At 40.8% G+C, this 26,462-nt stretch overlaps 1 protein-coding gene and 1 long non-coding RNA gene across 2 annotated transcripts in view; one reads left to right on the forward strand and one right to left on the reverse strand.

The window, feature by feature from the left end:
• The window catches only part of LOC132484177 (uncharacterized), a 219,692-nt gene extending 198,434 nt beyond the window's left edge, over nucleotides 1–21,258 (reverse strand). The window contains exons 1-3 of the long non-coding RNA XR_009531163.1: nucleotides 21,056–21,258; nucleotides 18,073–18,212; nucleotides 14,364–14,493 (exon numbers count right to left, since the gene is read on the reverse strand). This is a non-coding gene — a long non-coding RNA (uncharacterized LOC132484177). The remainder of the gene's footprint in view (nucleotides 1–14,363; nucleotides 14,494–18,072; nucleotides 18,213–21,055) is intronic.
• Nucleotides 21,259–21,448: 190 nt separating this feature from the next.
• Nucleotides 21,449–25,979, forward strand: ADO (2-aminoethanethiol dioxygenase). The gene has a single exon (XM_060108879.1). It carries the CDS (start codon nucleotides 21,905–21,907, stop codon nucleotides 22,715–22,717), a length of 813 nt encoding a protein of 270 aa, XP_059964862.1. The 5' UTR covers nucleotides 21,449–21,904; the 3' UTR covers nucleotides 22,718–25,979.
• Nucleotides 25,980–26,462: the final 483 nt, after the last annotated feature.

Consider the following 26,462-nt stretch of genomic DNA (forward strand, 5'->3'; position numbering starts at 1 on the left):
ATAAAAATAAAAGCTGGTTCTTTGAGAAGATAAACAAAATTGATAAACCATTAGCCAGACTCATCAAGAAAAAGAGGGAGACGACTCAAATCCATAAAATTAGAAATGAAAAAGGAGAAGTTACAACAGACACCACAGAAATACAAAGCATCCTAAGAGACTAATACAAGCAACTCTATGCCAATAAAATGGACAACCTGGAAGAAATAGACAAATTCTTAGAAAGGTATAACCTTCCAAGACTGAACCAGGAAGAAACAGAAAATATGAACAGACCAATCATAAGGAATGAAATCGAAACTGTGATTTAAAATCTTCCAACAAACAGAAGTCTAGGACCACATAGCTTCACAGGTGAATTCTATCAAACATTCAGAGAAGAGCTAACACCCATCCTTCTCAAACTCTTCCAAAATACTGCAGAGGAAGGAACACTCCCAAACTCATTCTAAGAGGCCACCATCACCCTGATACCAAAACCAGACGAAGATACAACAAAAAAAGAAAATTACAGACCAATATCACTGATGAATATAGATGCAAAAATCCTCAACAAAATACTAGCAAACAGAATCCAACAACACATTAAAAGGATCATACACCATGATCAAGTGGGATTTATCCCAGGGATGCAAGGATTCTTCAATATATGCAAATCAATCAATGTGATACACCATATTAACAAATTGAAGAAAAACCATATGATCATCTCAATAGATGCAGAAAAAGCTTTTGACAAAATTCAACGCCCATTTATGATAAAAACTCTCCAGAAAGTGGGCATAGAGGGAACCTAGCTCAACATAATAAAGGCCATATACGACAACCCCACAGCAAACATCATTCTCAATGGTGAAAAACTGAAAGCATTTCCTCTAAGATCAGGAACAAGATAAGAATGTCCACTCTCACAACTATTATTCAACATAGTTTTGGAAGTCCTAGCCATGGTAATCAGAGAAGAAAAAGAAATAAAAGGAATACAAATTGGAAAAGAAGTAGAACTGTCACTGTCTGCAGATGACATGATAGTATACATAGAGAATCCTAAAGATGCCACCAGAAAAGTACTAGAGCTAATCAATGAATTTGGTAAAGTAGCAGGATACAAAATTACTGCACAGAAATCTCTTGCATTTGTATATACTAAATATGAAAAACCTGAAAGAGAAATTAAGGAAACACTCTCATTTACCATTGCAACAAAAAGAATAAAATACCTAGGAATAAACCTACCTAGGGAGACAAAACACCTGTATGCAGAAAACTATAAGACACTGATGAAAGAAATTAAAGATGATACCAACAGATGGAGAGATATATCATGTTCTTGGATTGGAAGAATCAATATTGTGAAAATGACTATACTACACAAAGCAATCTACAGATTCAATGCAATCCCTATCAAATTACCAATGACATTTTTTACAGAGCTAGAACAAAAAATCTTAAAATTTGTATGGAGACACAAAAGACCCCGAATAGTAAAGTAGTCCTGAGGGAAAAAAGCAGAGCTGGAAGAATCAGACTCCCTGAATTCAGACTATACTACAAAGCTACAGTAATCAGGACAATATGGTACTGGCACAAAAACAGAAATATCGATCAGTGGAACAGAAAGCTCAGAGATGAACCCACACACCTATGGTCAACTAATCTATGACAAAGGAGGCAAGGATATACGATGGAGAAAAGACAGTCTCTTCAGTTAAGTGGTGCTGGATAACTGGACAGCTACATGTAAAAGAATGAAATGAGAACACTCCCTAACACCATACACAAAAATAAACTCAAAATGGATTAGAGGGCTTCCCTGGTGACGCAGTGGTTGAGAGTTCGCCTGCCGATGCAGGGGACACGGGTTCGAGCCCTGGTCTGGGAGGATCCCACATGCCGCAGAGCAACTAGGCCCGTGAGCCACAACTACTGAGCCTGCGCATCTGGAGCCTGTGCTCCGCAACAGGAGAGGCCGCGATAGTGAGAGACCTGCGCACCACGATGAAGAGTGGGCCCCACTTGCCACAACTAGAGAAAGCCCTCACACAGAAATGAAGACCCAACACAGCAAAAATAAATAAAATAAATTAATAAACTCCTACCCACAACATCATCTTAAAAAAAAAAAAAAAAGCCTCCTTTCCCTAGGCATCCTTTTCTAGAAAAAGCCCTTTAAAAAAAAAAAAAATGGATTAGAGACCTAAATGTAAGACCGGACACTATAAAACTCTTAGAGGAAAACACAGGAAGAACACTCTTTGACATAAATCACAGCAAGATCTTTTTTGGTCCACCTCCTAGAGTAATGGAAATAAAAACAAAAATAAACAAATGGGACCTAATGAAACTGAAAAGCTTTTGCACAGCAAAGGAAACCATAAACAAGACAAAAAGACAACCCTCAGAATGGGAGAAAATATTTGCAAATGAAGCAACTGACAAAGGATTAATCTCCAAAATACATAAACAGTTCAGGCAGCTCAATATTAAAAAAACAAACAACCCAATCCCAAAATGGGCAGAAGACCTAAATAGACATTTCTCCAAAGAAGACATACAGATGGCCAAGAAGCACGTGAAAAGCTGCTTAACATCACTAATTATTAGAGAAATGCATATCAAAACTACAATGAGGTATCACCTCACACCAGTTACAATGGGCATCATCAGAAAATCTACAAACAACAAATGCTGGAGAGGGTGTCAAGAAAAGGGAAGCCTCTTGTACTGTTGGTGGGAATGTAAATTGATACAGCCACTATGGAGAACAGTATGGAGGTTCCTTAAAGAACTAAAAATAGAATTACCATATGACCCAGCAATCCCACTACTAGGCATATACCCAGAGAAAACCATAATTCAAAAAGACACATGCACCCCAATGTTCACTGCAGTACTGTTTACAATAGCCAGGACATGGAAGCAACCTAAATGCCCATCGACAGACGAATGGATAAAGAAGTTTTGGTACATATATACAATGGAATATTACTCAGCCATAAAAAGGAACGAAATTGGGTCATTTGCTGAGACGTGGACGGATCTAGAGACTGTCATACAGAGTGAAGTAAGTCAGAAAGAGAAAAACAAATATCGTATATTAACGCATATATGTGGAACCTAGAAAAATGGTACAGATGAACCAGTTTGCAGGGCAGAAATTGAGACACAGATGTAGAGCACAAAGACATGGACACCAAGGGGGGAAAGCGGTGGGGGGTGGGGGTGTGATGAATTGGGAGATTGGGATTGACATGTATACACTGATGTGTATAAAATTGATGACTAATAAGAACCTGCTGTATAAAAAAATAAATATAATAAAATTCAAAAAAAAAGATGAGTAAGTTCTAAATACCTAACATACATCATGATGACTACACTTAAAAGTTATGTATTATATAAAAAATAAAATAAATGACCTTATCTCCTCCCCAAAATTGTTACTCATACAATTCCCTTCCACATATGTGAACTAACATCTTTACCCAATTTCCATACTGCCTCATTCACTGATCCCCCTGCCTCTAAGATATTTTGCTTGTTTGGTTGATTGGTTGGTTGTTTTTTTTTTTTTTTTCAGTTATACATATACATGTATTTTTTCTTTTTCAAATTCTTTTCCCATTTCGGTTGTTATATAATATTGAGCAGAGTTCCCTGTTGGTTATCCATTTTAAATATAGCATTGTGTACATGTCAATCCCAAACTTCCTAACTATCCCTTTCCCCAACCCTTCCCCGTGGTAACCATAAGTTTGTTCTGTCCGTCTGTAAGTCTGTTTTTTTTCTAAGATTTGAGATGATTGTTAACTTGGTCAGACTGTCAGCTTTAGGTATTATTTCCCTATATATGTCTCCTTCCTATAATTGTCTCTCTGTGGTTCCTTAGATTCTGAATCTTCTTAATGAGCTGCTGGGTCTAAAATTGGCTCTTTGCCCAGTGTGGGGTTTCCCCAGCCTAGATGTGTGAAAAGACACATCACAACCTGTGGCACTGGGGAAGTCCCAGGGCCCCCAGAGAGCTGAACTATTTTATGTTGAATATTAAATAGAAGAGAAGCTTGACTAGTGGGTGTGAAAGAGAGGGAGACTTTCAGTTGTGAAATAGTGACTAGATACTATTTTCACAATAAAAGATTATTTATCTTCACTGACTCACTCATACACACTTCCTTGACTTATCTGTTCTTTTATCAACTGTCTAATATTCTGGCAGCACCATCAAAAGAGTCAGGTCCAGGGTATGAACATTACAACTGGATTACACATTAGCATCTGAACCAAGCAGAAAAACTGATTGCTTTTCTAAAATACTGAAGAAATATTAGTTGTGGGCAATGCCTAAATGTTTACCACATACCGAAGATCTTGGACAAAGTTTTGAATACCTTTGATCCACTAACCTTCACTGGAATATGCCAGTGAATTTTGGAATAAATTTGCTCACTTTCCATGGATTAAAATGTGATACTCCTCAAGTCATCCAGGTTCTTTTAAAATGTTTTCATAGTAACAGCAACCTTTAATAAACCAGAGGAAAAGAAAAATCTAGGAGAAAGTCTATACCTAGTCAAGGCTATATCTACTCATAGTCTAAGTGCATGATATAATGAAACAAACAGTTTGCATGGGTCTACTCATCTTAACCGTTAACAACTTGGGACAAAGAACCAGAATGAGTTCACTTTGGCATGTGGAGATGGAGGAGAGAGGAGGTGGAAGATGTTAATCCCAAGCATCTGGATCCACATCTGGGTGCTGAACTTTAAAATCCAGGCAAGGAGGAAGAAGTGGGGTCCATACAGGTTAGCACCCTATGAGCCCACAGCCTCCTCTTTGCTGCCCCATCCCTATTTGTAATGTGTGTGTAAGTGGAGAAATAACAACAAATTTGCCTATCTGCTCTGGTTCTTCCTAGGCTATACCACCAAAGGGATGGAGGGTTCTCTGGGGATGACCCACTGAGATAATCAACAGAAAAAAGAATACTACCAGGAAAAGAGAGGATCTAAAGGATAGGAGGTATGAATTATCTCCTATTATTAAGATAATTAAAAAATTATCTTTAGTATACCCTAAAAATTAGCATGCCCCAAAAACTAGTTTATTCAAGCTACCAAGCTTATTCCTGCCTTAAAACCTCTTCCTGGAATGTTTACCCAGATCTTAACTGGATCTATATCCTTCTTGTCTTTTAGGGCCAGCTCAAATGCTACATTCAGCAAGTAGCTTTGTTTCCAGACTAAAGTAGTCATCCAGTTACATTCACTATGTTATTTTTATCCCAGTACTTGGGGCATTTTGAAATTATCTTGTTCCTTTGTTTTCTTTCTATGGTTTATTCCCCTCTTTTAGAGTAAGTTCCATGCAAACAGGAATCTTGCCTGTCTTGTCACTATTATATCACTCACCCATAGACATGTACCTAATGCATGGAGAGGGTGTTTAATACACATTCGCTGAATGAAAGAACAACCAAGTCAATGGTGGAAAGTTCTGAGTTTCTAGTAACTCAGAACTAATAGGTTTTTTGTTTTGAATGGATTTTCTAGCAAATTTTCTTGTGATAACTCCATTCCCCAATAAATACCAGGTAAATGAAGCATGTAAATGAGAAACCCTGTTGTCATTGAGATTATCTAAGCAATTTAAAGAACAAAATTTCTAAGTATAAGCTATTATTAGAAAGCATGAACTACCAGACTATGAATCAGAATCATAAAACAAAATTCTCTATTACTGTTTCTGACAAATACACCATTACTTCATTTTTCTTCTGACCCCCAGGGAGCTGCTATACACAAGGACTGCCTCTTTATTTCAAAAGCAACTTGGTAAGAGTAAAATCAGTAACTTTTAAAAGTCTACAAGGCCCTTTTGTTTGCTCCCTGAGCATCTCTTTCACCACCTTCATTGTGTGAAATGATTCCTCTTTAACCTCTCCCCTCACCCCTGCTGAAATCTAAGCAGAGTTCCAAATCCTACATCCAGAAGTACCAAGAAGACTGGTGCTACAAAAATCTATTATCTCCACAAACAGCATTTCTTGCTGTACCAATGCAATTTTAACATGCTACAAGTCATGTGCTAAAATGTGAAAATTCCACAACCAGTAAGAAATACCAAAAAGATTTTTCTTCTCAGACAAAATAAACATTGCAGTATGACGTGTACTTTGTGAATTAAATAATTAGAAGCCAGATCCCAAAGGGCCAAAATAGTTGCATCCACCAGGCTTCCTACATTCTTCACCATAGACTAAGTTGTACAGTGGGATTATGGCTAAATGGAAAATTTATTTTCACTAATCCTGTTCATTTAAGAATTAAATTCTCTTTGTTTTAGCTTTAGAGCAAAAATCTGCACCATTACCTAAAGTCCGTTTTGCACGTTTAAAATTAAAATGTGTCGACTAGGGACTTGCAGCCTGTCCCTGGCTTTCAGCTGCAGTGCGTAGCTGTGGGCTTTCCCGAGCAGGAGAACAAATGTCTGAGAGGGAGAGAACACAGACTGTTGACCGTATCAAGGGAGAGGCCATAACAGAGGAGACGCTCTGGTGGGAAAGTTCAGGCAGGATTACCAGGAGATTGGAGAGAATGCCATTAAGTAACCCAGACTGTGCCTCTATGGGCTACACAATGCACACTAGGCCAACAGAAAAACGTGTGACTCTTCTGTAGAAACACAAGTGGGAGAATACGGGCTGAGCCTTTGCATCATGTTTTTCCACTGGAGTCCTCTGCTCTCTCCTTTCTATCAAGTTGCTCCCAATTCTTTAGTGGAGGTTAAGCTGCACAGCCTCAGAAAAGCTTCTTCTAACACATCTTGCTTAGGGTTGACTTCCAAGTATTTTGTGAGCCTCTACTTGTCTTTATTAATATGTAATGATGCTACACAAATCCCCATAGCCTGTTTCTGTTCTCATTCTAGCCCCTCTGTGTCCTGTTTCAAGGTAGATTATAATCTCCACACCAGCAGAAATGTATGCCCCCTACTCTCTCTCCACAGAGTTTAGTACAATACTTTCACAAAACAGTTTTTTAATGAAAGCTGGAGGAATGACTTAGCAATTATATTCTTATAGGGATTCGTTTCAAAAATCAGGGGGGATCCATGCATAGGAATTGGAGTTTACGGAACACTGAAATGTGATGGGAGGAAAAAAGATTAACCACATTAGGTTAAGGAGGAAGAGGTAAAGAACAGGAGAGGGCAAGAAAGGCCCTCTGGACTAAACAGCACCATTTAAGGGCTGAGCAGAGGAGAGGAAGCATGAAGGGGATCCAGAAGGAGCAAAGACTCAAGGTCAGGAGAGAATATCGGCACCAAAACCAAAACAAGAAGAGGGTTTCCAGAAGAAATGTGCCAAATACTGAGCCAAGAGTGAGATAAAGTGAGCATTTCTGGGTGTGTGTAAGGAGAGCACTGAGTAGAGGGAAGGTGGAAAGCGGGGAACAGACCACATTTACAGCACAACCAAGTTCATTTGCAGAACACTGAAGGAGAATTGTCAGGCAGTTTGTCCCCAGACTGCTTTCTCGTACCAAAAGCAGTCCCAGGGTGCTTATCTTCCCAAATCGCACCCAGCTCTGAAGATGTGTGATAACTGAAACCTGAGAGTTTCTGAGGTCTCCACGGTGATTAATGCGCTTATTTCCATGGTGACACTTTTTGGCACTTCACCTAACTCTCTTTTAAAGGTAGAATAAGAATTAAGTAGATAATTCCCTCTAGTTCAAAATCTCTCAGGGAATCAAAGTTGTCATGACTGGGCTCAATTCCCTCAGCATCCACTGCTGGCCATTCCAGATCAGCCTTCCCAGACCACCTGACTAACCAGTAGAGGGGCCCAGGAAAGCGCCTGGCTTACCTGTGGAACCCAAAGGACCAGCAGAAGATGTGAGGCAGAGGCAATCTCCTCCTAGGACCCTTTCCAGGCCTCGGGTAAAGCTCATCCCGTAGGCAGTAACACACATGGGGCAAGATGCTCTCTTCTTAGTGTCTACGTCCAGGGTCAGATGTGCTTCCTAAGGCACACCCCTTACCAGGGAAAGGAGAGGAGGGGAGTGACAGTGCCATCAGATTATTTATCTGCCCCCCACCCTTTTTTAATAGAAAGAGGAAAGCCATTCAGAATCCATCCTTCCATCACTTGGGCATATTATACATTAAATCAGTATCTCTGCACCAGATTTTCTTTCCCGCTGCAGTGCTATCCTCATTTCCCCAGAACATTCCCCAATTACCGTCTCTTCCAGGAGTATATTCCAGAATGTGCCTGCTTGAAAGAGTGCAAAAGGAATAAGCCTCTCAGTCACTAACACATGTTAAGATATTCGTGGCATTATCCTGGATTCTGCTAAAAATATGTTAATTAGATGTAGTCTTTGTCCTCAAGAAATGTGTAATCCAATACATGAATTCCCTCTCCCATCCCTGCCCACAATAGTGAGGAAATGGCCCAGGGAGCACCATCTTGGATCCCCACTGTCTGCCTGAGCCGAGGAGAGGTGGGTGGCGGAGTGGGCTTCTGTCACTTTACCTCTTATAAGTTTGGTGACCATATTCATCAACCCCAGTAAGACGCACAGCCCGAAGCAGGAGTTCTTCTAGGAACTAAATGGTGCAGGTTCATTCCTGCAAAATTTTAAAACAAATATATCCATCCAGAGATGTCTTCTAAAATGTTTGTAGGAAGTTTTTTTGGTCAACAATTTATTAAGTAAAGTACTTTCTATCAGTAATATCGTTTAGGGAATTGCTGCAAAATCTATGGAGTTTCAAGATAGTAAGAGACCACTTGTTCTGGTTTATGGTATTTCATGACTGTTCTGTTGATGCCACCAGATAATTCCTGTAATACACACTGTGTATGTTGAGAGAAATATAATCTAAGAACAGTATAGCATGATTCTGACTGTCCTGGACATGACTAAAATGGGTTTACTTAGTTTAGATCAGCAGTTTTCATATTCAGTCTATGATTTCTATTCACCTTTTTTTATTGGTGGTTGGTTACAAATGTCTGTCTGAATAAATAAGGGCCAGGGTAGCTAACAATAAAGAACAAAAGGTAATTTAAGTAAAGATAATGTGAATTCAAAAATCATTAAAGATTGTTTTCCTAGTTACTATTTCTTTGGAACAATTTAAACTTCTATTCAGTGTTTTTACCTTATCTGTAAGTACCACTCTGTGAAGTAATGTATATCTATTAGAATTGGAAAAGCATATGTCTGTCTGATATTGTTAAAATAACAACAACCTTAAGGGGAACAAGGAAACTCAATATTTGAAAGCAGGATTTGGATCATTTTCATAGATTCCTACATTTTTAAGAAGAAAAAAGGCTAAAGCAAATTATTAAAAGGTGAACACATATGGCCATCAGTATTAGTGTACTACTGTTACTATTATCAATAATAAAACACCATCTTCATGTGAAAGCTTGTGGGAAAATCTGAGTTGAGAGAATAAAGGTAAAAACATAATACTAAATTGGAAAAATTATGCTGAAAGGGATGTGTGAAATTTATCAGTCAGGTATAATATTAAGACAACTGCTTATATAATATGTGTAAGTCAAAACTAAAAAAGAGGAGCCATTTAGTCCAGTTTGAGGCAAAGAACCTAAAAAAAATAGTAAGGTCAATGCAGAATGTTAAACTATAGCAAGAACTGGTGAAACAAACAAGAAAAAATATTTTATTTTACTTTGATGTTCAACTGGACTTTTGAATACAGGTTGGGTTAACCACTAGAAGGTATAAGATCAGTAACTAGTCAAGGAGTCCATAACTTTACATAGTGAGCAGTGAAATGGTCATAAATAAATCAGACTCTGCGAAGGTCCCTGTGAAGGAGATGCCTGTTGTCTAAATCTAGCTGTGATCTGTGATGTATTTTGGCTCCCTCATCTTAGGAAGAAATCAGGAAATGAAAAGGCAAGTGACACTGGATAGAAAAAAGAAAAATAAACAGAACCTATACTTAAAGGTTTGGTCTTGGTGTGAGTGCCATGAAACAGTAATTCCATTAAAAAAAAAAAAAAAGTCAACCAGACAAAAACCCACCCTGAGTAACTGAAATCCTGTAACTACATGGAAACTCAGTGTGGAAGCTACTAAGGCATTTATGAAAATGTCCTGGAACAGTCTTCAGCATGCTTGCCATCAGATCTCCATGTCTCCTATGTTTTAGACAGTTCCTTTTAATGGACCATTATTTTAATCTTCAGCAAGTTTTTTAAATTGAATATAGCCTGAGCATCTACTTATGAGGGGTTGTGAGTTCCACAAGCAGTGCCATCCCTTATGGTACCCACTGAGTGATGCTAGAAGGTCCAGGAAGCCCTCTTATAGGTCTGAAACTGCCCATCACTGACTGGCAACAATGCCAGACAACAACGGAGGAAAAGCAGGCTCGACATCATTCACACCTCTTCCATCAGCGTGGATGATAGGTTTAAATGTCAGGTAATCTAGTCAACGTTTCTCTAGACTTTCAGATTTACTCACAACTTTTAAAAATTAACCTGGGGGCCTCCCTGGTGGCGCAGTGGTTGAGAGTCCGCCTGCCGATGCAGGGGATACGGGTTCGTGCCCCGGTCTGGGAGGATCCCATGTGCCGCGGAGCGGCTGGGCCCGTGAGCCATGGCCGCTGGGCCTGCGCATCCGGAGCCTGTGCTCCGCAACGGGAGAGGCCACAACAGTGAGAGGCCCGCATACCGCAAAAAGAAAAAAAAAAATAAATAAAATAAAAAATAATAATAATAATAAAAATTAACCTGGGATACCCAGCACAGAGGGGCAAAGAAAGTACAAAAAAACAACTATTGGGTTGGCCAAAAAGTTTGTTCGTATTTTTCCATAACATCTTACGAAAAGCCCAAACGAACATTTTGGCCAACACAATACTTTACAATACTTTACTACAGAGTCTTTGCTGCTTAAAAAAAAAAAAAAGAATGGAATTTAAAGATACAGGGAGTAGTAGGAAAAAAACAAACACTGAAACATGGCAAAAGCAACTCAGGCTGACCCACTAAAAATGTGGTCTAGAAGATCTTTTTTTAGTGTTTTCCACCTCCCTTTAATCATTCCTTTCCCCACACATGATGTTTGCTTCCCATTCACCCACTAACTCTCAATTCCCCAGGTAATCTTCTTCTGGGTCCTTTTCCTGAAGGACCTTGTCATAAGTAAAAAAGTAGGTATATGTTAATAACATGCTAGTATTTAGCTAAAAACTAAACTTTCAGTTTTAGTGTAAAGGGATGCTCCTCTCAGGAATATTTGCATTTTGACAGAAAGAACAAATTTCTAAGAATGCAAACTTCCAACCCTAGAGCAAGCCATTAGGGAAAGTCAAGAGGAATTTGGGAGCAGGAGTGTTCTTCCAGTGCTCCCCAAAACCACTCCAAACTGGAGGTCAGCAAAGCTCTGATTCATTTGTTCTACCTCTATTAAGACCTCACTGACTAAAGACTACCTAGACATCCAAATTCAACACACTTAATTTTTTAAATATTGAAATACCTCTAAAGAAAGAAGTTGCCACGGTCTTATTCTATGTTATTGATTATCAACCAGGGGTAATTTTGCCCCCCAGCCAATATCTGGAGATATATATGGTTATCACAATGGGGTGAAGTCGGGGGCAATTGGTGCTACTGTCATCTAGAGGGTAGAGGCCAGGGATGTTTCTAAGCATCCTACAATGCACAGGACAGCTCCCACAACAAAGAATTAGTCAATCCAAAATGTCAATGATGTCGAAGTTGAGAAACCCTGCTTTTACATGATTTAACTCCTATAAAGTTGATATTTAAATGATTAAAAACATTAATGCCAGTGAAATTACTGCACCCATGGTAAGACTAAAAATGACCATAATTGGAAGGATTTGCACTATTTTCTAAGCATTTCTGGAACATCTTAATTCTGGCTCTGAATTATTTAAATTACTTTTTCAAAACAGTCAATGGAATAAAACGAAGAGTCTTTATATAGTTCACAAAAGTTTTTCTGTTTTGGAAATGAGAGTTTTGATTAAAATTGGCATTTCTGAAACTCTAATTGCTAGTTATTGCCGGGGGAAAAAATATTTCTAAGACCAGCCAGATGGGACGCTTCAAGATAAGAAATTATAAGCCAATGTTCATATTCCAATCAGAAGAAAAATTCTGTTTATACATTTTTAATTCTGCTTAAATAGTAAGCAATATATTTCTTCAATTAATTCCTAAACTGCTATTAACTGGCTAGCTAATTTTCTAACATTGGGTTTAACTCCCCCAAATCTTTTTAGATTATTAATAAGCAGAACAGCATCTTTATAAGAACACTCTGTATATTAGGGACTCTATAAATTCTAACGGAATCAGATTGGTTTCTAATTATGACAGATCATATTTCTTTGTAGATGTACAATGTGCCCATAGAAACTTAAAATGTCCGTTTTTCAGAACCCATTTCTGACTGAAATATAATGAAGTGTTTCAGTTTATATGCCCAGAACCAGAACAACAGAAATGTCTTCTTGACATTAACACTCAGTAAGCCTTCAGAACATGACCTCCAGCTCTTTGGTAACTTCTGCTCTCCCACATCAGAAAGCTCCCTCTCATCCCTTTGTCACTCCCCTCTCTTCTTCCTTTTCCTTTCTGCCATTTGGATGGGAAAGACTTACAGTGGAGGAATGTGAGGAAAACCATAATGATTCCTTCTACCATCCATGAGACTAAAAACTGTCCCCAAACAGGAAAAGATGGCCAAGTGAAGGCTTTCATTTACTGAATTCTATCTCAAGCCCTTCCAAACATAAGACTCTTCAAGCCATATACACACACACACAAAAAAAAAAGGTGTTTTTTGAGGGTTTTGTTTTTGGTAGATTTATGGAACTGTTTCTTTTTATTCGAGTTTGCTGAAAGCCAACGAGAAAGAACTCTAAATTAAGGTACATCTCTTACTAGTTGCTTGGGTTTGACAAATAAAGCAATCATCAAAATCAAGTAGTTGCACTTCTTTTAAAAGCTCTATTTGTCTGACATAATATAACAGCAGGATGGCTAGGCAAATAAGTGGCATTACTTAACATAATCACTTAATGTTGTGCAACCAACCTCAGGTCTCATTGCTTTATCGCTTGCAAAGAGTTTGATGATAATAAAGTTGATTGTTAGTGTGAAGAGATAAATTGTTCAGTAGTTACAGTTGTTAATGAAAGCAAAAGGACACAAAAGAGGAAAAATAGGTTTTAGCAGCCCAAATTCATTGTTAATTGCTTGTGCATTCATTATAGGCTGACCACAGCTAATTACCTAATTAAACTAAAGCTCTGCTACCTTAGAGGAATTTCTAGAGCTATATGTTGGTTGTCAATTACCTCAGCAGGTCTGGTTGAAATGAGTAGTTAACTCAAGGCATGTTTTGCTTTTCCCGGTAGCAATACACGGCACTCTTGTTGCATAATATATGCTTAGAATGAAAAAAAAAAGTTTTCCTTAAAAAATACTATGGAAACTTAACAATAACGGTAAACCTTATTTTAAACAAGAGCTCTTGCTCATTTTATTCAATAATTTATATTCAGGAAATGTCAAGATAATCTACTTTAGGTAGACAACACACGACACAAAGGAGAAATCAGGTATCACTCTATGCATGTTACTGAGTATTCTCGTCACATGCTGTTTTTTTTTTTTTTTTTTTTTTTTTTTCTTTTTGCGGTATGTGGGCCTCTCACTGTTGTGGCCTCTCCCGTTGCGGAGCACAGGCTCCGGATGCGCAGGCCCAGAGGCCATGGCTCACGGGCCCAGCCGCTCCGCGGCATATGGGATCCTCCCAGACCGGGGCACGAACCCGTATCCCCTGCATCGGCAGGCGGACTCTTAACCACTGCGCCACCAGGGAGGCCCCACATGCTGTTTTTAAAAATACATTTTAAAAAGTGTCTTTTGGGCCTCCCTGGTGGCGCAAGTGGTTGAGAGTCCGCCTGCCGATGCAGGGGATACGGGTTCGTGCCCCGGTCTGGGAGGATCCCATATGCCGCGGAGCGGCTGGGCCCGTGAGCCATGGCCGCTGAGCCTGCGCGTCCGGAGCCTGCGCGTCCGGAGCCTGTGCTCCGCAACGGGGGAGGCCACAACGGTGAGAGGCCCGCATACCGCAAAAAAAAAAAAAAAGTGTCTTTTGTGATGCTCTGCAGTATTTCACAGGATGAAATTATACTACTTAATTTTATATAATATTTTTGATTCATAAGTTTTTTTTTAAGCTGGAAGAAAAGTAGTAAATCATCTAGACTAAATTATTCATTTTATAAATAAGGGAACCAAGGCTCCAAGAAGTGAAATGACTTACCCAAAGTCACACACTGGGTTGCTAGAACCAGGAGTAGAACTGGTATCCTGCCAGTCTATTGTTCTTTCTTCCTTGATTCCTGCTTTCCACTTTCAAATTGTACCGTCATTTCTCAGGCTTCCTCTAAATGCTGTAACAGAGCATCTAGTTGGACAAGGTTTTTGGTTTGTTTGCTTATTTTCAAAAGGCTTTGGTTAGTAGCATTCTAGTCCTCCAAAGAAACACACGTAATACTGTCCCTATTTATTTCAAGTCAGTCAAATGTCTCAAGACATATTCTAAGGTGAACACTCAAGGGAGCAGATTTTTTATAAAAGTTATTGTTCGCCTTGCCCAACTGAAAAGAAGATGATAAACTTATGGTGAATTTTATTAATCAGAGTGTTCAAGCAGTTGAATTGCACCCTGATATTTTGTTCCTAGGGAATTTGATACTAAATCAATGGACCATAAATCATCAAGCAATATTTACTAAGCATCCCTTGGGAAAGGCATTTCCCAAGAAAGTATGATTTCATTCTCAAGAGTTTTCCCACTTCCCTTGTTTCTGGGCTATGGTGCCTGTTCCTTGCAAGGACACAGAATTCTGGAACCCTCCTCTGCCCCTTTCTCAGCCATTTTTCAGGTAAGCACCAGCAATGAACATCCAGTTCTTTTCTGCCAAGTTAAAGAGGATGACTTTCCCTTTCACTGCCTCTTGAAGATGAACATCAACTGTTTCACTACTTGCGATTCAAATCCATTAATTAAAATAAATATAAAGTAAAAAAAAATCTCTCTTTCAGCCAAGAGGAAAAGGACAGATGGGGAAGCGGAGGAGGTGGAGATACCTCATGTCTTCTTAAAGGGAAAAAAAAAGGGAAAGAAAAACAAGAGGCATGAAATTGGGGGGAAAAGTTAATTAAGAGAAGTAAAGGGTGTTTAGATTTAATTTACAGTTCAGAACTATTTTGGGTCTTATAATAATTGCACTACTTAAAGGAGAAGAGGAAAACCTCTCTAATATCAAACTGGTAACGGGAGTGTTCAATCACCTCCAAAAATGGTGACTCCTGGCCTTTGGCTATGTTTCACACTGAGCATCGCAAAACCTTTTCTACATTATTGACCTGCAAAAGCCACACCTTTTTTTGCTTCCCCGTCAACCTCTCTCTGCATGCTCCCAATTTTTAATTTCTTTCTCCCTTGCCTCTCATTGCCTGAAAAAAGACACTGGCAAGGAAGAGAAAAAGGAGTTAGTTTAAGTCCTTCTCCATCCCAACCCTACATTCATCAGTATGTAGAACCACACAGAAAACAAAGCTATATCACACAAAACAACCTCTGCAATTTTTTGGTGCAACGTGAACACCTAGTCTAACCTGAACACTGTAAACTACTGGGCCTGGCATACTTAACAGAACAGCCCATATACCAAAGTGATCTGATTTCAGATAATCACGCAAAGTTAAATCAGAGTAGAGTGAAGCAGAATTACTTTATAAGACCTCAGTGGAGATGGACAGAGCTAAGAAGAGTTACGCTGCAATAATTTTAGATAAATGAGATGAAAGAAAATACGGATGTTTGCCATGCCTAGAACTAGTTCTTCTGCCTTCACGACTATTTATTTTTTCTTACAACTTGACATTCATTCATGATAATGGATGAAAAAATATGCTAAATTTCTTAAAAACTGAAAGGAAAGCTACAATAGAAACCCAAAATATTTCAAATATAAATAAGTACAACTGAGTCCAAAAGTAGAAAATTTTTTATCAATTTTTATCATGTTCTATAGCAAATTACAAGGCAGATATAGGAGTAAGTTGGCAAGAGGTACTGGGAAAAAAGAAACCTTCCTGCCCACTTTAAAAAAACTACTAGCCTAGGGCTTCCCTGGTGGCGCAGTGGTTGAGAGTCCGCCTGCCGATGCAGGGGACACGGGTTCCTGCCCCGGTCCGGGAAGATCCCACATGCCGCGGAGTGGCTAGGCCCGTGAGCCATGGCCGCTGAGCCTGTGCGTCCGGAGCCTGTGCTCTGCCAACAGTGAGAGGCCCGCATATCGCAAAAAACAAACAAACAAAAAAAAACTACTAGCCTACTGCATGTCAGGAACACTGAGCATTTGAGAATGTCAGTACTTTTGTACTCTTTTGACTGGGTCCAAGCGTGATCAAAAGAGATGGACAAAATGAATTCTGAAAAATGATTTGAGGGCTTCCCTGGTGGTGCAGTGGTTAAGAATCCGCTTGCCAGTGCAGAGGACACGGATTCGAGCCCTGGTCCGGGAAGATCCCACATGCCACGGAGCAACTAAGTCTGTGTGCCACAACTACTAAGCCTGCACTCTAGAGCCTGCGCGCCACAACTACTGAAGCCCATGCACCTAGAGCCTGTGCTCCGCAACAAGAGAAGCCACCACATTGAGAAGCCCGCGCACCACAACGAACAGTAGCCCCCGCTCACCGTGCACAGCAACGAAGACCCAACGCGTCAAAAAAATAATTAATTAATTAATTATTTTAAAAAGAAAGAAAAATGATTTGAGAAAAAGTCAGAAGATGATCTATCCCATGAATTAAGGAAAATAAGTCCTCATAAAGAAGAGGGCCAGGAGAAGAAGAATGAAAGATAAAATATGTCAAGTTCCCAAAGAATGAATAGATCATATAAATGAGCAGGCAGAATTAAGAAAAGATGTGTGTGTGTGTGTGTGTGTGTGTGTGTGCATGCATGCTGGGGGCTCTTCTAATTCTTCTTGCTTACTGATTAATTAAGCAACTGTTAAAAAAAACTCAGCTTTACTCATGCTTCTGTGTGCTTCCCTCATTCCTAAATTTAATAGTTAGATGTGGGCAGGAGGTGAGATTTAATCTTTATCAGTCTTACCTATCACCACATAGCTGTCAACTCATGAAAAAGAATATGCGAAAAGAATATACTTTAAGAAATAGATTGCCAAAGAAACAGCTCATCAGCAAGCCCTGCAGCTCCACCTACAAAGTAGATTGCTAATCTTTACACTAGTTTTCTTTTCTCTAGATTACTGCCTTCAACTGGGCTTTCTACGCTGTTACATCACCACCACCCCCCCACCAATCTCTGAAAAGTGTAAAACAGATCAAGTCATTCTCCTGCCCAGTACTCTCTGAAAGCTTCTTACAACACTTATAATCCAACTCCCTACCATGGCCCTCAACTCCCTGTAACATCCCAATCAGGGCCTATAAGGCCTGTGGAATATGTCCTTTGCCTACCTCCCCAACTTCATCTCCCTCCAGGAACTCTGAAGGTCACTACACACCTATCCCCACCAGCCTTCATTCTTGTTCCCAATTATACCAAGTTCCTTTACATCTGGTCAAAGTCATGGTCTCCAATACTCTGTGTGACATCCTTAGGGCTATTTTTCTAGTCTTGGGATGCTCTGACCCCAGATTTTTCCACAGCTAACTCCTTAATATTCAGAACCAAATATTATCTTCTGGTCACACCTGACAACTCAATAACACACATCACACTGCCATCCTGTTTGTCTTTATAAACTCATCTCTGAAATTATGTTGCTCATTTATTTGTATTGTGTAACAACCTCCAACCCCAAAATACACACACACAGACAGACACACACATACACACACACACACACGGAAATTCCTTGAATTCCAATATTCTTTGCCAAATCCTCAAAGCCTAGAACAATGCCTGGTACCTAATAAATACTCACTATTTATCGAATGATAGATTCCATCTGTCCCAAACTTTTCCCAAATCTTGTTTCTGTCTTGTATTTCTAGCACTTGCTCACTATCACTTCTCTTTTGTCTGTTCTCCTTTCTGAATGTCTTTTGGTCTTCATTCTGCTTACTGCAACACAAAGGAAAACAGAACAAGGAGCATAAAAAGAAGGATGTTATTGGTAATAGAAACCCAGTCAGCCTATGCTACTGCAGTGGGGCAGAAGGCCAAATACTGTAAAATGCTTCTTAAGGGCAAAAGCCATTAGGATGGATCTCATCCATGAGAGCAGCTCTTAAGGACAGTTTCAAAAAGGAATTATGGAGGTAGCCTGTCTGTGGACTAAAAAAAAGTACCATATGCCTTATGAACACTCAGCAGTTCTTAAAAACTTTAATGTGCAAAAGATTCAGATGAAGATTTTGAGATGATCTGAGAAGCTGCACTTTCAACAAATACTCCCAGGTGATTCTGATAAAGGCAGTCTTAGGAAACTTTGCACTCTCAGGCCAAACAATGAACAGCAAGGACCTGAGGGATGGTATTACCAGGTGAATAGTTAGCCAGTAAAAATAATCTTTTTTTTTTTTAATCTCTACCTTGAACCTAATTCTCAAGACAAGCAAATCCCATTTCAATATTTGCTCAATATTATTTAAATTCATTGGTCCTTACAGCTTTTAACAATTTTGAAAGTATAATAATAGCTACTATTATGAGACAGCTACTGTGGTATCATCAGTGTTTTAAACATGTATCTTAATATCTCATTTTATAGATGAGCTTCAGTTAAATAAGTACGGACAACTATTAAGAAGTAACAACTACCATATGACCCAGCAATCCCACTACTGGGCATATACCCTGAGAAAACCATAATTCAAAAAGAGACATGTACCAAAATGTTCATAGCAGCCCTATTTACAATAGCCCGGAGATGGAAACAACCTAAGTGTCCATCATCGGATGAATGGGTAAAGAAGATGTGGCACATATATACAATGGAATATTACTCAGCCATAAAAAGAAATGAAATTGAGCTATTTGTAATGAGATGGATGGACCTAGAGTCTGTCATACAGAGTGAAGTAAGTCAGAAAGAGAAAGACAAATACTGTATGCTGATACATATATATGGAATTTAAGAAAAAAAAATGTCATCAAGAACCTAGGAGTAAGACAGGAATAAAGACACACACCTACTAGAGCATGGACTTGAGGATATGGGGAGGGGGAAGGGTAAGCTGTGACAAAGTGAGAGAGCGGCATGGACATATATACACTACCAAACATAAGGTAGATAGCTAGTGGGAAGCAGCCGCATAGCACAGGGAGATCAGCTCGGTTCTTTGTGACTGCCTGGAGGGGTGGGATGGGAGGGTGGGAGGGAGACGCAAAAGGGAGGGGATATGGGAACATATGTATATGTATAACTGATTAAATTTGTAAAATAAAAAAAAAAATTAAAAAAATAAAAAAAAATAAAAATAAAAAAAAAGAAGTAACAGATGTGTTAATAAAGTCTGTGATCTATGGAGTCTACACCTCCCACTAATTATACCTTAATAGAAATAAAATCAATAAATAAAAATCCAGATTTTTAAATGAATAGAGGGCATTTTTTTCTCTTAATTTAAATATTCCTCACTTTAGAAAAAGATTGCATGGGATTTCATTACGTGAACTTTGACAGTACATTTAAGTACCTTAACAATGGCATGGCAACCTCTGAAAACGAGTAAAACTTAAGAGCCCTTTTCTAAAACAATCACCCTCTCAATCGAAATCACCAAATATTAAGAACGGGTTCACTATTTACAGATCTAGCAGTGGTTTTCAAACTGGGCTGATAATTACGAATCACTTAAGGAGCATCTTAAAAATAAAAATTCTGGGCTTCACATCAGTTCTTCCGAATCAGAATCTCTTGGGTTTGACCCCCAAATCTTTATTTTTATAATGCTCCCCAGGGTCTTCTGATGAGTAAGGATAGTTCAGAATAACTGTTACCCTAACTCCAGATTCTACAAGTAAATAAACTGAGAATATAAAAGGGTAGAGTCTGCTAAAGACAGACAACTTTTTTTTTTTTTTTTTTTTTTTTGCCATGGCTCACGGGCCCAGCCGCTCCGCGGCATATGGGATCCTCCCAGACCGGGGCACGAACCCGTATCCCCTGCATCGGCAGGCGGACTCTCAACCACTTGCGCCACCAGGGAGGCCCTAAAGACAGACAATTTTAAGTAGAAGTAGCACAGTAGGCTGGAAAAACAATATCCTAACTCCACATTTAGTGCTTTTAACACCAATTCAAGCTGCCGGTTTTGGTAAAACTATACTTATTTCTGCTCTGCTTAGGCCCTGTCAATTACTCGCTATCATCTTGCAACTTATTCCCTCATCTGCAAATTGGGAATAATAATAATGCCTACCTCTTAAGAGTTGCTGTGAGGATTAGTATAATATTCATTAGGTAATGTACTTAACACAATGCCTGACAAATACTGAGTGCTCCTTAGATAGGTTACATAGCCCACTAAAAAAGCATGCCTTTTTTTAACTGGAGAGAATTTACCGCACCACTCCAATTACAAAATTGAGTAAGAAACCCTTGTTTAGCTTTGGAAATCCAAAAGGACTTTAAACTCAGGGTAAGGTTAAGGTCAAGAGTTTGCCTGATTCTCCCACAACAAGGTTTCTCACAGGATGCCTCAGAATCATGTAATGAACCAATCTCTGGATGAAGACCAGGCATCTGTATTTTTAAAAAGCTCCCCTCCTCCCCTAACCAAGTGCTTCTTGGGCAATCTAAGGTTTGATAACCATTAGTATACAGAATCGTTGACCACAGCAAATAGCCTCTCAAGTTCCACCAAAAAACTATCGTACTCTGTAACCAGAAGAGCAGCGTCATCAGACCCTGATGCAAACAACAGCTGGGGACGGCTGGGTAGAGTAACTGTGGTGCTCACCAGGGACAGTCTCGACCCTCTCATCTCCTCAGAAACCTAGGAAATTACGAAAGCGCGGTCCCGTAACCCCTGTGGCAGACAGTGCCGCCTGGACGGCCACAAGGAGCTAAAGTTAACTCAACAGCCTCATTCCCAAGGCTAAGGCCACAGGAAAGCGACCTTGGAAAGCTGACCGGGCCCGAGCGGCGCCATAAGGTTAACGACCCGCTTGCCTGGTTCCTTGAGACTGCCAAGAGCCTCCACCACACCACAGGCCAGACGCCGGAAGTGCGTCACCCCAACCTGCTGAGGAATGCCGGGAGTTGTAGTTAACTGGCTACTTCTCTGGTGACCCAATTCGCCTTTCTTCAAACAAGCAAACACCTTGGGACTATACTAAAGGTCGCTTTATGACACACATATCTAATCCTTCCCTTTTCCAGCTGACAAAGGGAACTTTCTGAGAGCGCATGAGGAATACCGGACTACAAGTCCCAGCATGCTCTGAAAGGCGCCGGGAACGCCTGACCACCGCCGTAGGTGCGGGCCGCATGAATGGAGCTTCGGGCGTAAGGCAAAGCCTACCACCGTCCGCGCGGCCGGTACCTGCTCCCGGAGCGTGAGTGCGGGGTGTGGGCCGTGCGCGTGCGCGCTCAAAGGGCGCGCGAGGCGGGCGCGCTCGGCCGTTGCGGGCGCGTGGCCGCTGAGGTGGGCGGCTGTAGTGCCGCGCGCCCGACTGGCCGTTAGTTGCGGGGCCTCCTGCCTCGCCGGGGGCTGCGGGAAGCCGTGGCGGCCGCCGGGGACCGCAAGGGGCGGAGGAAAGCTGGGGGCGGAGGGGGCCGGCCTCGGCACGCAGAGGAACAGCAGGGCATGCCCCGAGACAACATGGCCTCCCTGATCCAACGGATCGCCCGCCAGGCGTGCCTCACCTTCCGGGGCAGCGGGGGCAGCCGCAGCTCTTCCGACCGCGGCGAGGCGCCAGGCCCCGAGGCGCCGATGTCGCAGGGCTTCCCGGAGAACCTGAGCAAGCTGAAGAGCCTGCTGACCCAGGTCCGCGCGGAGGACCTGAACATCTCCCCGCGTAAGGCCACGCTGCAGCCGCTGAGGCCCAACCTGCCGCCAGTCACCTATATGCACATCTGCGAGACAGACGGCTTCAGCCTCGGCGTGTTCCTGCTGAAGAGCGGCACCTCCATCCCGCTGCACGACCACCCGGGCATGCACGGCATCCTCAAGGTGCTCTACGGCACCGTGCGCATCAGCTGCATGGACAAGCTGGAGGTGGGCAGCGGGCAACGGCCGCGGGCCCCGCCACCAGAGCAGCAGTTCGAGCCGCCGCTGCAGCCGGGGGAGCGGGACGCCGTAAGGCCGGGTGTGCTGCGCTCGCGGGCGGAGTACACGGCGGCCAGCGGCCCCTGCGTCCTCACGCCGCACCGGGACAACCTGCACCAGATCGACGCTGTGGAGGGGCCCGCCGCCTTCCTGGACATCCTGGCCCCGCCCTACGACCCCGACGACGGCCGGGACTGCCACTATTACCGGGTGCTGGAGCCTGTCAGGGCCAGGGAGGCCTCCGGCTCGGCCTGTGACCTGCCCCGAGAGGTGTGGCTCCTGGAGACCCCGCAGGCCGATGACTTCTGGTGCGAGGGGGAGCCCTATCCAGGTCCCAAGGTCTTCCCTTGAAGTCGCCGGCGCCCGGGATTGGTGGGCCGAAGAAGACATGCCCTACTCGTATCTGGGCTTGGCTGGCCGCGACCCATCACAAGGGCTCTCTTCCTTCCCCCAGGCCTGGGCGTTGGATCTACTGGAATGGGCTGTAGCCGCTTCTTCGGGAGCCTTGCGAAGCGTGGCGACTGGACTGCAGCCACTGGGCACCGTTTGGGGGGCGGAGTAGGCGGGGAAGCTAGGTTGTTTCCTGGCCCTGTCACTGCCACTGGGGTTTTGATTTGTGGGGAGGGGGCAGGGGTCTTATTTGAAGCGCTTCCATCCTCAAGCCATAATGAAATTTTCTTTTCCTCCGTTCCCCGTCCTATACAAAATACACTAAGTGGTTTTCTCCGCCCCCCTCTTTGGGTAAATAGGGTTTGTTTTCCACTTACGTCCTTATGCCCTTTTACTCCTTATTGTTATACTTCTAACTTACTGAATTTGCATGACCTAGTGGTTTGAATTGTTTTTAGTTCAAGTCATTGATAAAAACTAGGTTTAAAGAGATGAGCTACTATTTAAAGTGAGCTGTCCGGCCTAATTAAGTCGTTGTGAAAATTAAATCCATTTTTCCAGAGTTGGGGGATTACCCCCAAACGTAACTATGCATGTAGAGGGCAAGATTTATTTTCTATCCTCCCCTTGCCCAGTAACCACATCTGGGTTACTCTGGCAGCATCTACTAAGAAATTCAAGCACCTGCATATCTCAGTGACAAATGGTCACTTAGAGCTTCCCGATGAGTCTCCAGATCTCTGAGTTGAGTAGATTTCTTGTTGCAGATTCACCTTTAATGCAAAAACTATATCATCCTTAAGTGACTTTTTTTGTCTTAGTGTACTTTAAGAAGTAATAGGGTAATTCTGTATTTTCTAACCATAAGATTCAGAGGAGCTGAATCGGTATGCTTCCAAACAACTGAATGTAAAACACCCTTAGCCAACTGTTGAATTCTGTGCCCATATTTACTTCCAGCATTTTCCTGCAAAAGTAGAGGAAAATGTTCATGACTGTTTCAAATTCTCTCAGGAGTTCTAACGTTCCAGAGGGCTGATGATTCCAGCTGTGTTGGTGGTGGCAGTGTTCTCAGAACACTGTCCCTCAAATAGGAGAGAGCCAGTGCTTGCTTCATCTAGGGTGAGTTTTCTGCAGGAAGAGAGAGAGGCACAGATGATCAAGGCTAGAAAATTGAGAATTAACTATACTGCTGGCCACTTTAGGGCACCAAAACTTGGGACAAAACACTTCCCACTCCCAACCGCTTGAAATGAACAGCTGTGTTGCGACTAGTTTTATTTTTGTCCTTTTAATTGGCTGAGCTTTACCTTGTTTACAAATGTATTGACACCATTTGCTTCAGGCCAAGGAACACTCCTGTTTCCCCCTTTTTACTATTTATAGGACTCTTTTTTTCACAAAACTTTTAATAAAAACAAACTGTAGAAATAAACACATTAAAGTTTGTCCAGCTGTTGTCTAAGCCCTCTTGATTGACTTGCCCATGTGGCAGTTGAGTTCTAATATCTGTAATAAAGGGAGATTTGCTATTGGTGGGATGTGATGACCCTGTAGGGAAGCAGTATGTGCCTTTACCTCTCTTTGCACACTGGGTTACAGAGGCCCAGAGTGTAGGAATATTTGTTCCCAAATTTAAAAATAGAATGAAAAAGCAAATTCTTAATGACTTTTCTTAAAAAACAAATTACAAAAAAGATGCTACTAAACATGATATGCCGCTGTGTTGTAAAACCTGACACAAGCATAATGCATTTCTTCCAAGTTTCCTAAAATTGTTTTATGGTAGTGTCACATTCTGGTGTGGTTTAGTATACCTTAGGGGCAGTTTGAAGCAGTTCTTCAGGCCATTCAGTTTGAAATTAAATTCTGGATATGCAAATGGTGATTTTCTTTAAAATTGTTCACAAAATGGGTTTTTTTCATAGCACAATGATGAGTGTGTATGGTTATCACATACCTACCTGTTTTGAATTATATTGTAGCAAAAAGTTGATCAACTTACAACGATTGTTGATAATGATGTATATAGGTTATAATACAATCTGGAGTACATTAAACTAACCTACAAAAACTCATTCTGGCAACAGGACAGTAATAAAGGAGAAATTGTTTTTTCAAACTTCATTATGAAAAATTTTTAAGTTCTCAAGTACAAGCAAGTTGAATGAAGACTAAGGTGCTTTTCAAAAGAGTAACTGAAATTATCACAGGCCAAAACAGCAATATATCTCTAATTTAGTTCAATAAGAACAGTGAAACTTCTGTTTCACTAATAATTCTGAGTAAATTAATGGTGAAAACAAAATTAACTTGTTTTAGTGAGCCACTAAGGAAAGAATATTCTTAATACAAAGACAAAATGTGATGCAGAAAAGCCTTGCACCTTTCTGCATAGACTGTTAGATGTGACTTCATGTGCTTCTGTTGTGTTTCCATATATTCCTGCAATATGGGTAACAACTGTGGGAAAAAAGTTGTCTTCTACAAAGACTAATGAGCACAATGATACTAATCACTTAACTTTCTGTTGAATAACAAATGCAATAATTGCCTCTCATGGGTGAGAAGTTGTCTAATACTTCTCAAGCTTTAATTCTCTGGTTATATCAATTCAGAGTGTTGTATATCTACCTACTACTTTATGAGAACTGATTTTTTTATTAAGCCTAATTTGCATGGATTGAGTTTGCACCAACTGCTGTTTATCAGTGAAAATGGTGAACCTTTTTTTAAAGTAATGTGTGTTTGTCAACAGGAGTGGGTTATCTGATCTTTTAATGCTAACAGCCCTTAACTTCTCCCAAAACTCACAATTTATGTTCCTTCTTTTGCATTGTTCCCTTGTAGGTGCCTTAGTCTAGGCATCTCAGGAGGACTCTCATCACTCATTTATTCCAAATGACTTGGAATCTTGTGCTCTAGCTCTACTGTTCAACGAAAAAGCAATATATCTTTAATTCGGGGCTCTGCCCATTGCTATTCAACTCTAACCTGAGGGCACTGCCACTCCTGTAACTCTCCTGTTCTGAATTCAGAACTTCACGTCACAAACAGAAGCTGACTGTTGATTATTCCAGTTCAATAAGTGTCAAAGAAGGAAATCATTTGTTAAGCCCCATATAGATACTGAATCTTCTGATCCAGGGATATTTACATTTCTAGATTAAAATCAGTGTACTTGTGGAAAATAAAGTCATTTTTGAAATTGTTTAGAGGTAAATCTTATTTGATTATTGCAAAAGGGAAAAGGAAAGTATTACTTGCTATGATGCCTACATTTGAATTGCTGTTAAACGTTCACAGTCTGTATGGTAAGATTATGTTGTACTAAAAACTGGGGGCCTTCTGCAGATTCTAAAGTCCAAGTAATAATATAAACTTAAAATTAATAGTTTATTTCCCTGAGTGTGATCTTTGAAACAGCCTGATTGACAAAACATCTGAAATTATTTAACATGCAGTCATAACTATTTTGCTGCAACGAAAACACTCCTTTTATATTTAACCTGAGGAAAATAAGCTAGTGTAAGAAAACAAAAATGCTTTCATTCACGGAGGAAAGAACCTTTGGACTTAAATATTTTCTTGTCTTTCCTTTTTCTGTAAAATTTATTTAATTGTAGTTTGGACTGGCAGCATTTTAGGCACTTGTGATGATACTGACCATTCTTTCCCACCACCACCACCCCTCAAAGTAGTATCG

This window comes from Mesoplodon densirostris, chromosome 1 (assembly GCF_025265405.1).
Source record: "Mesoplodon densirostris isolate mMesDen1 chromosome 1, mMesDen1 primary haplotype, whole genome shotgun sequence".
NCBI classification, from domain to species: domain Eukaryota; kingdom Metazoa; phylum Chordata; class Mammalia; order Artiodactyla; family Ziphiidae; genus Mesoplodon; species Mesoplodon densirostris.

Coding starts and splice junctions, on each gene's coding strand:
- ADO (XM_060108879.1), top strand. CDS start 21,905: ATGCCCCGAGACAACATGGCCTCCCTGATCCAACGGATCGCCCGCCAG.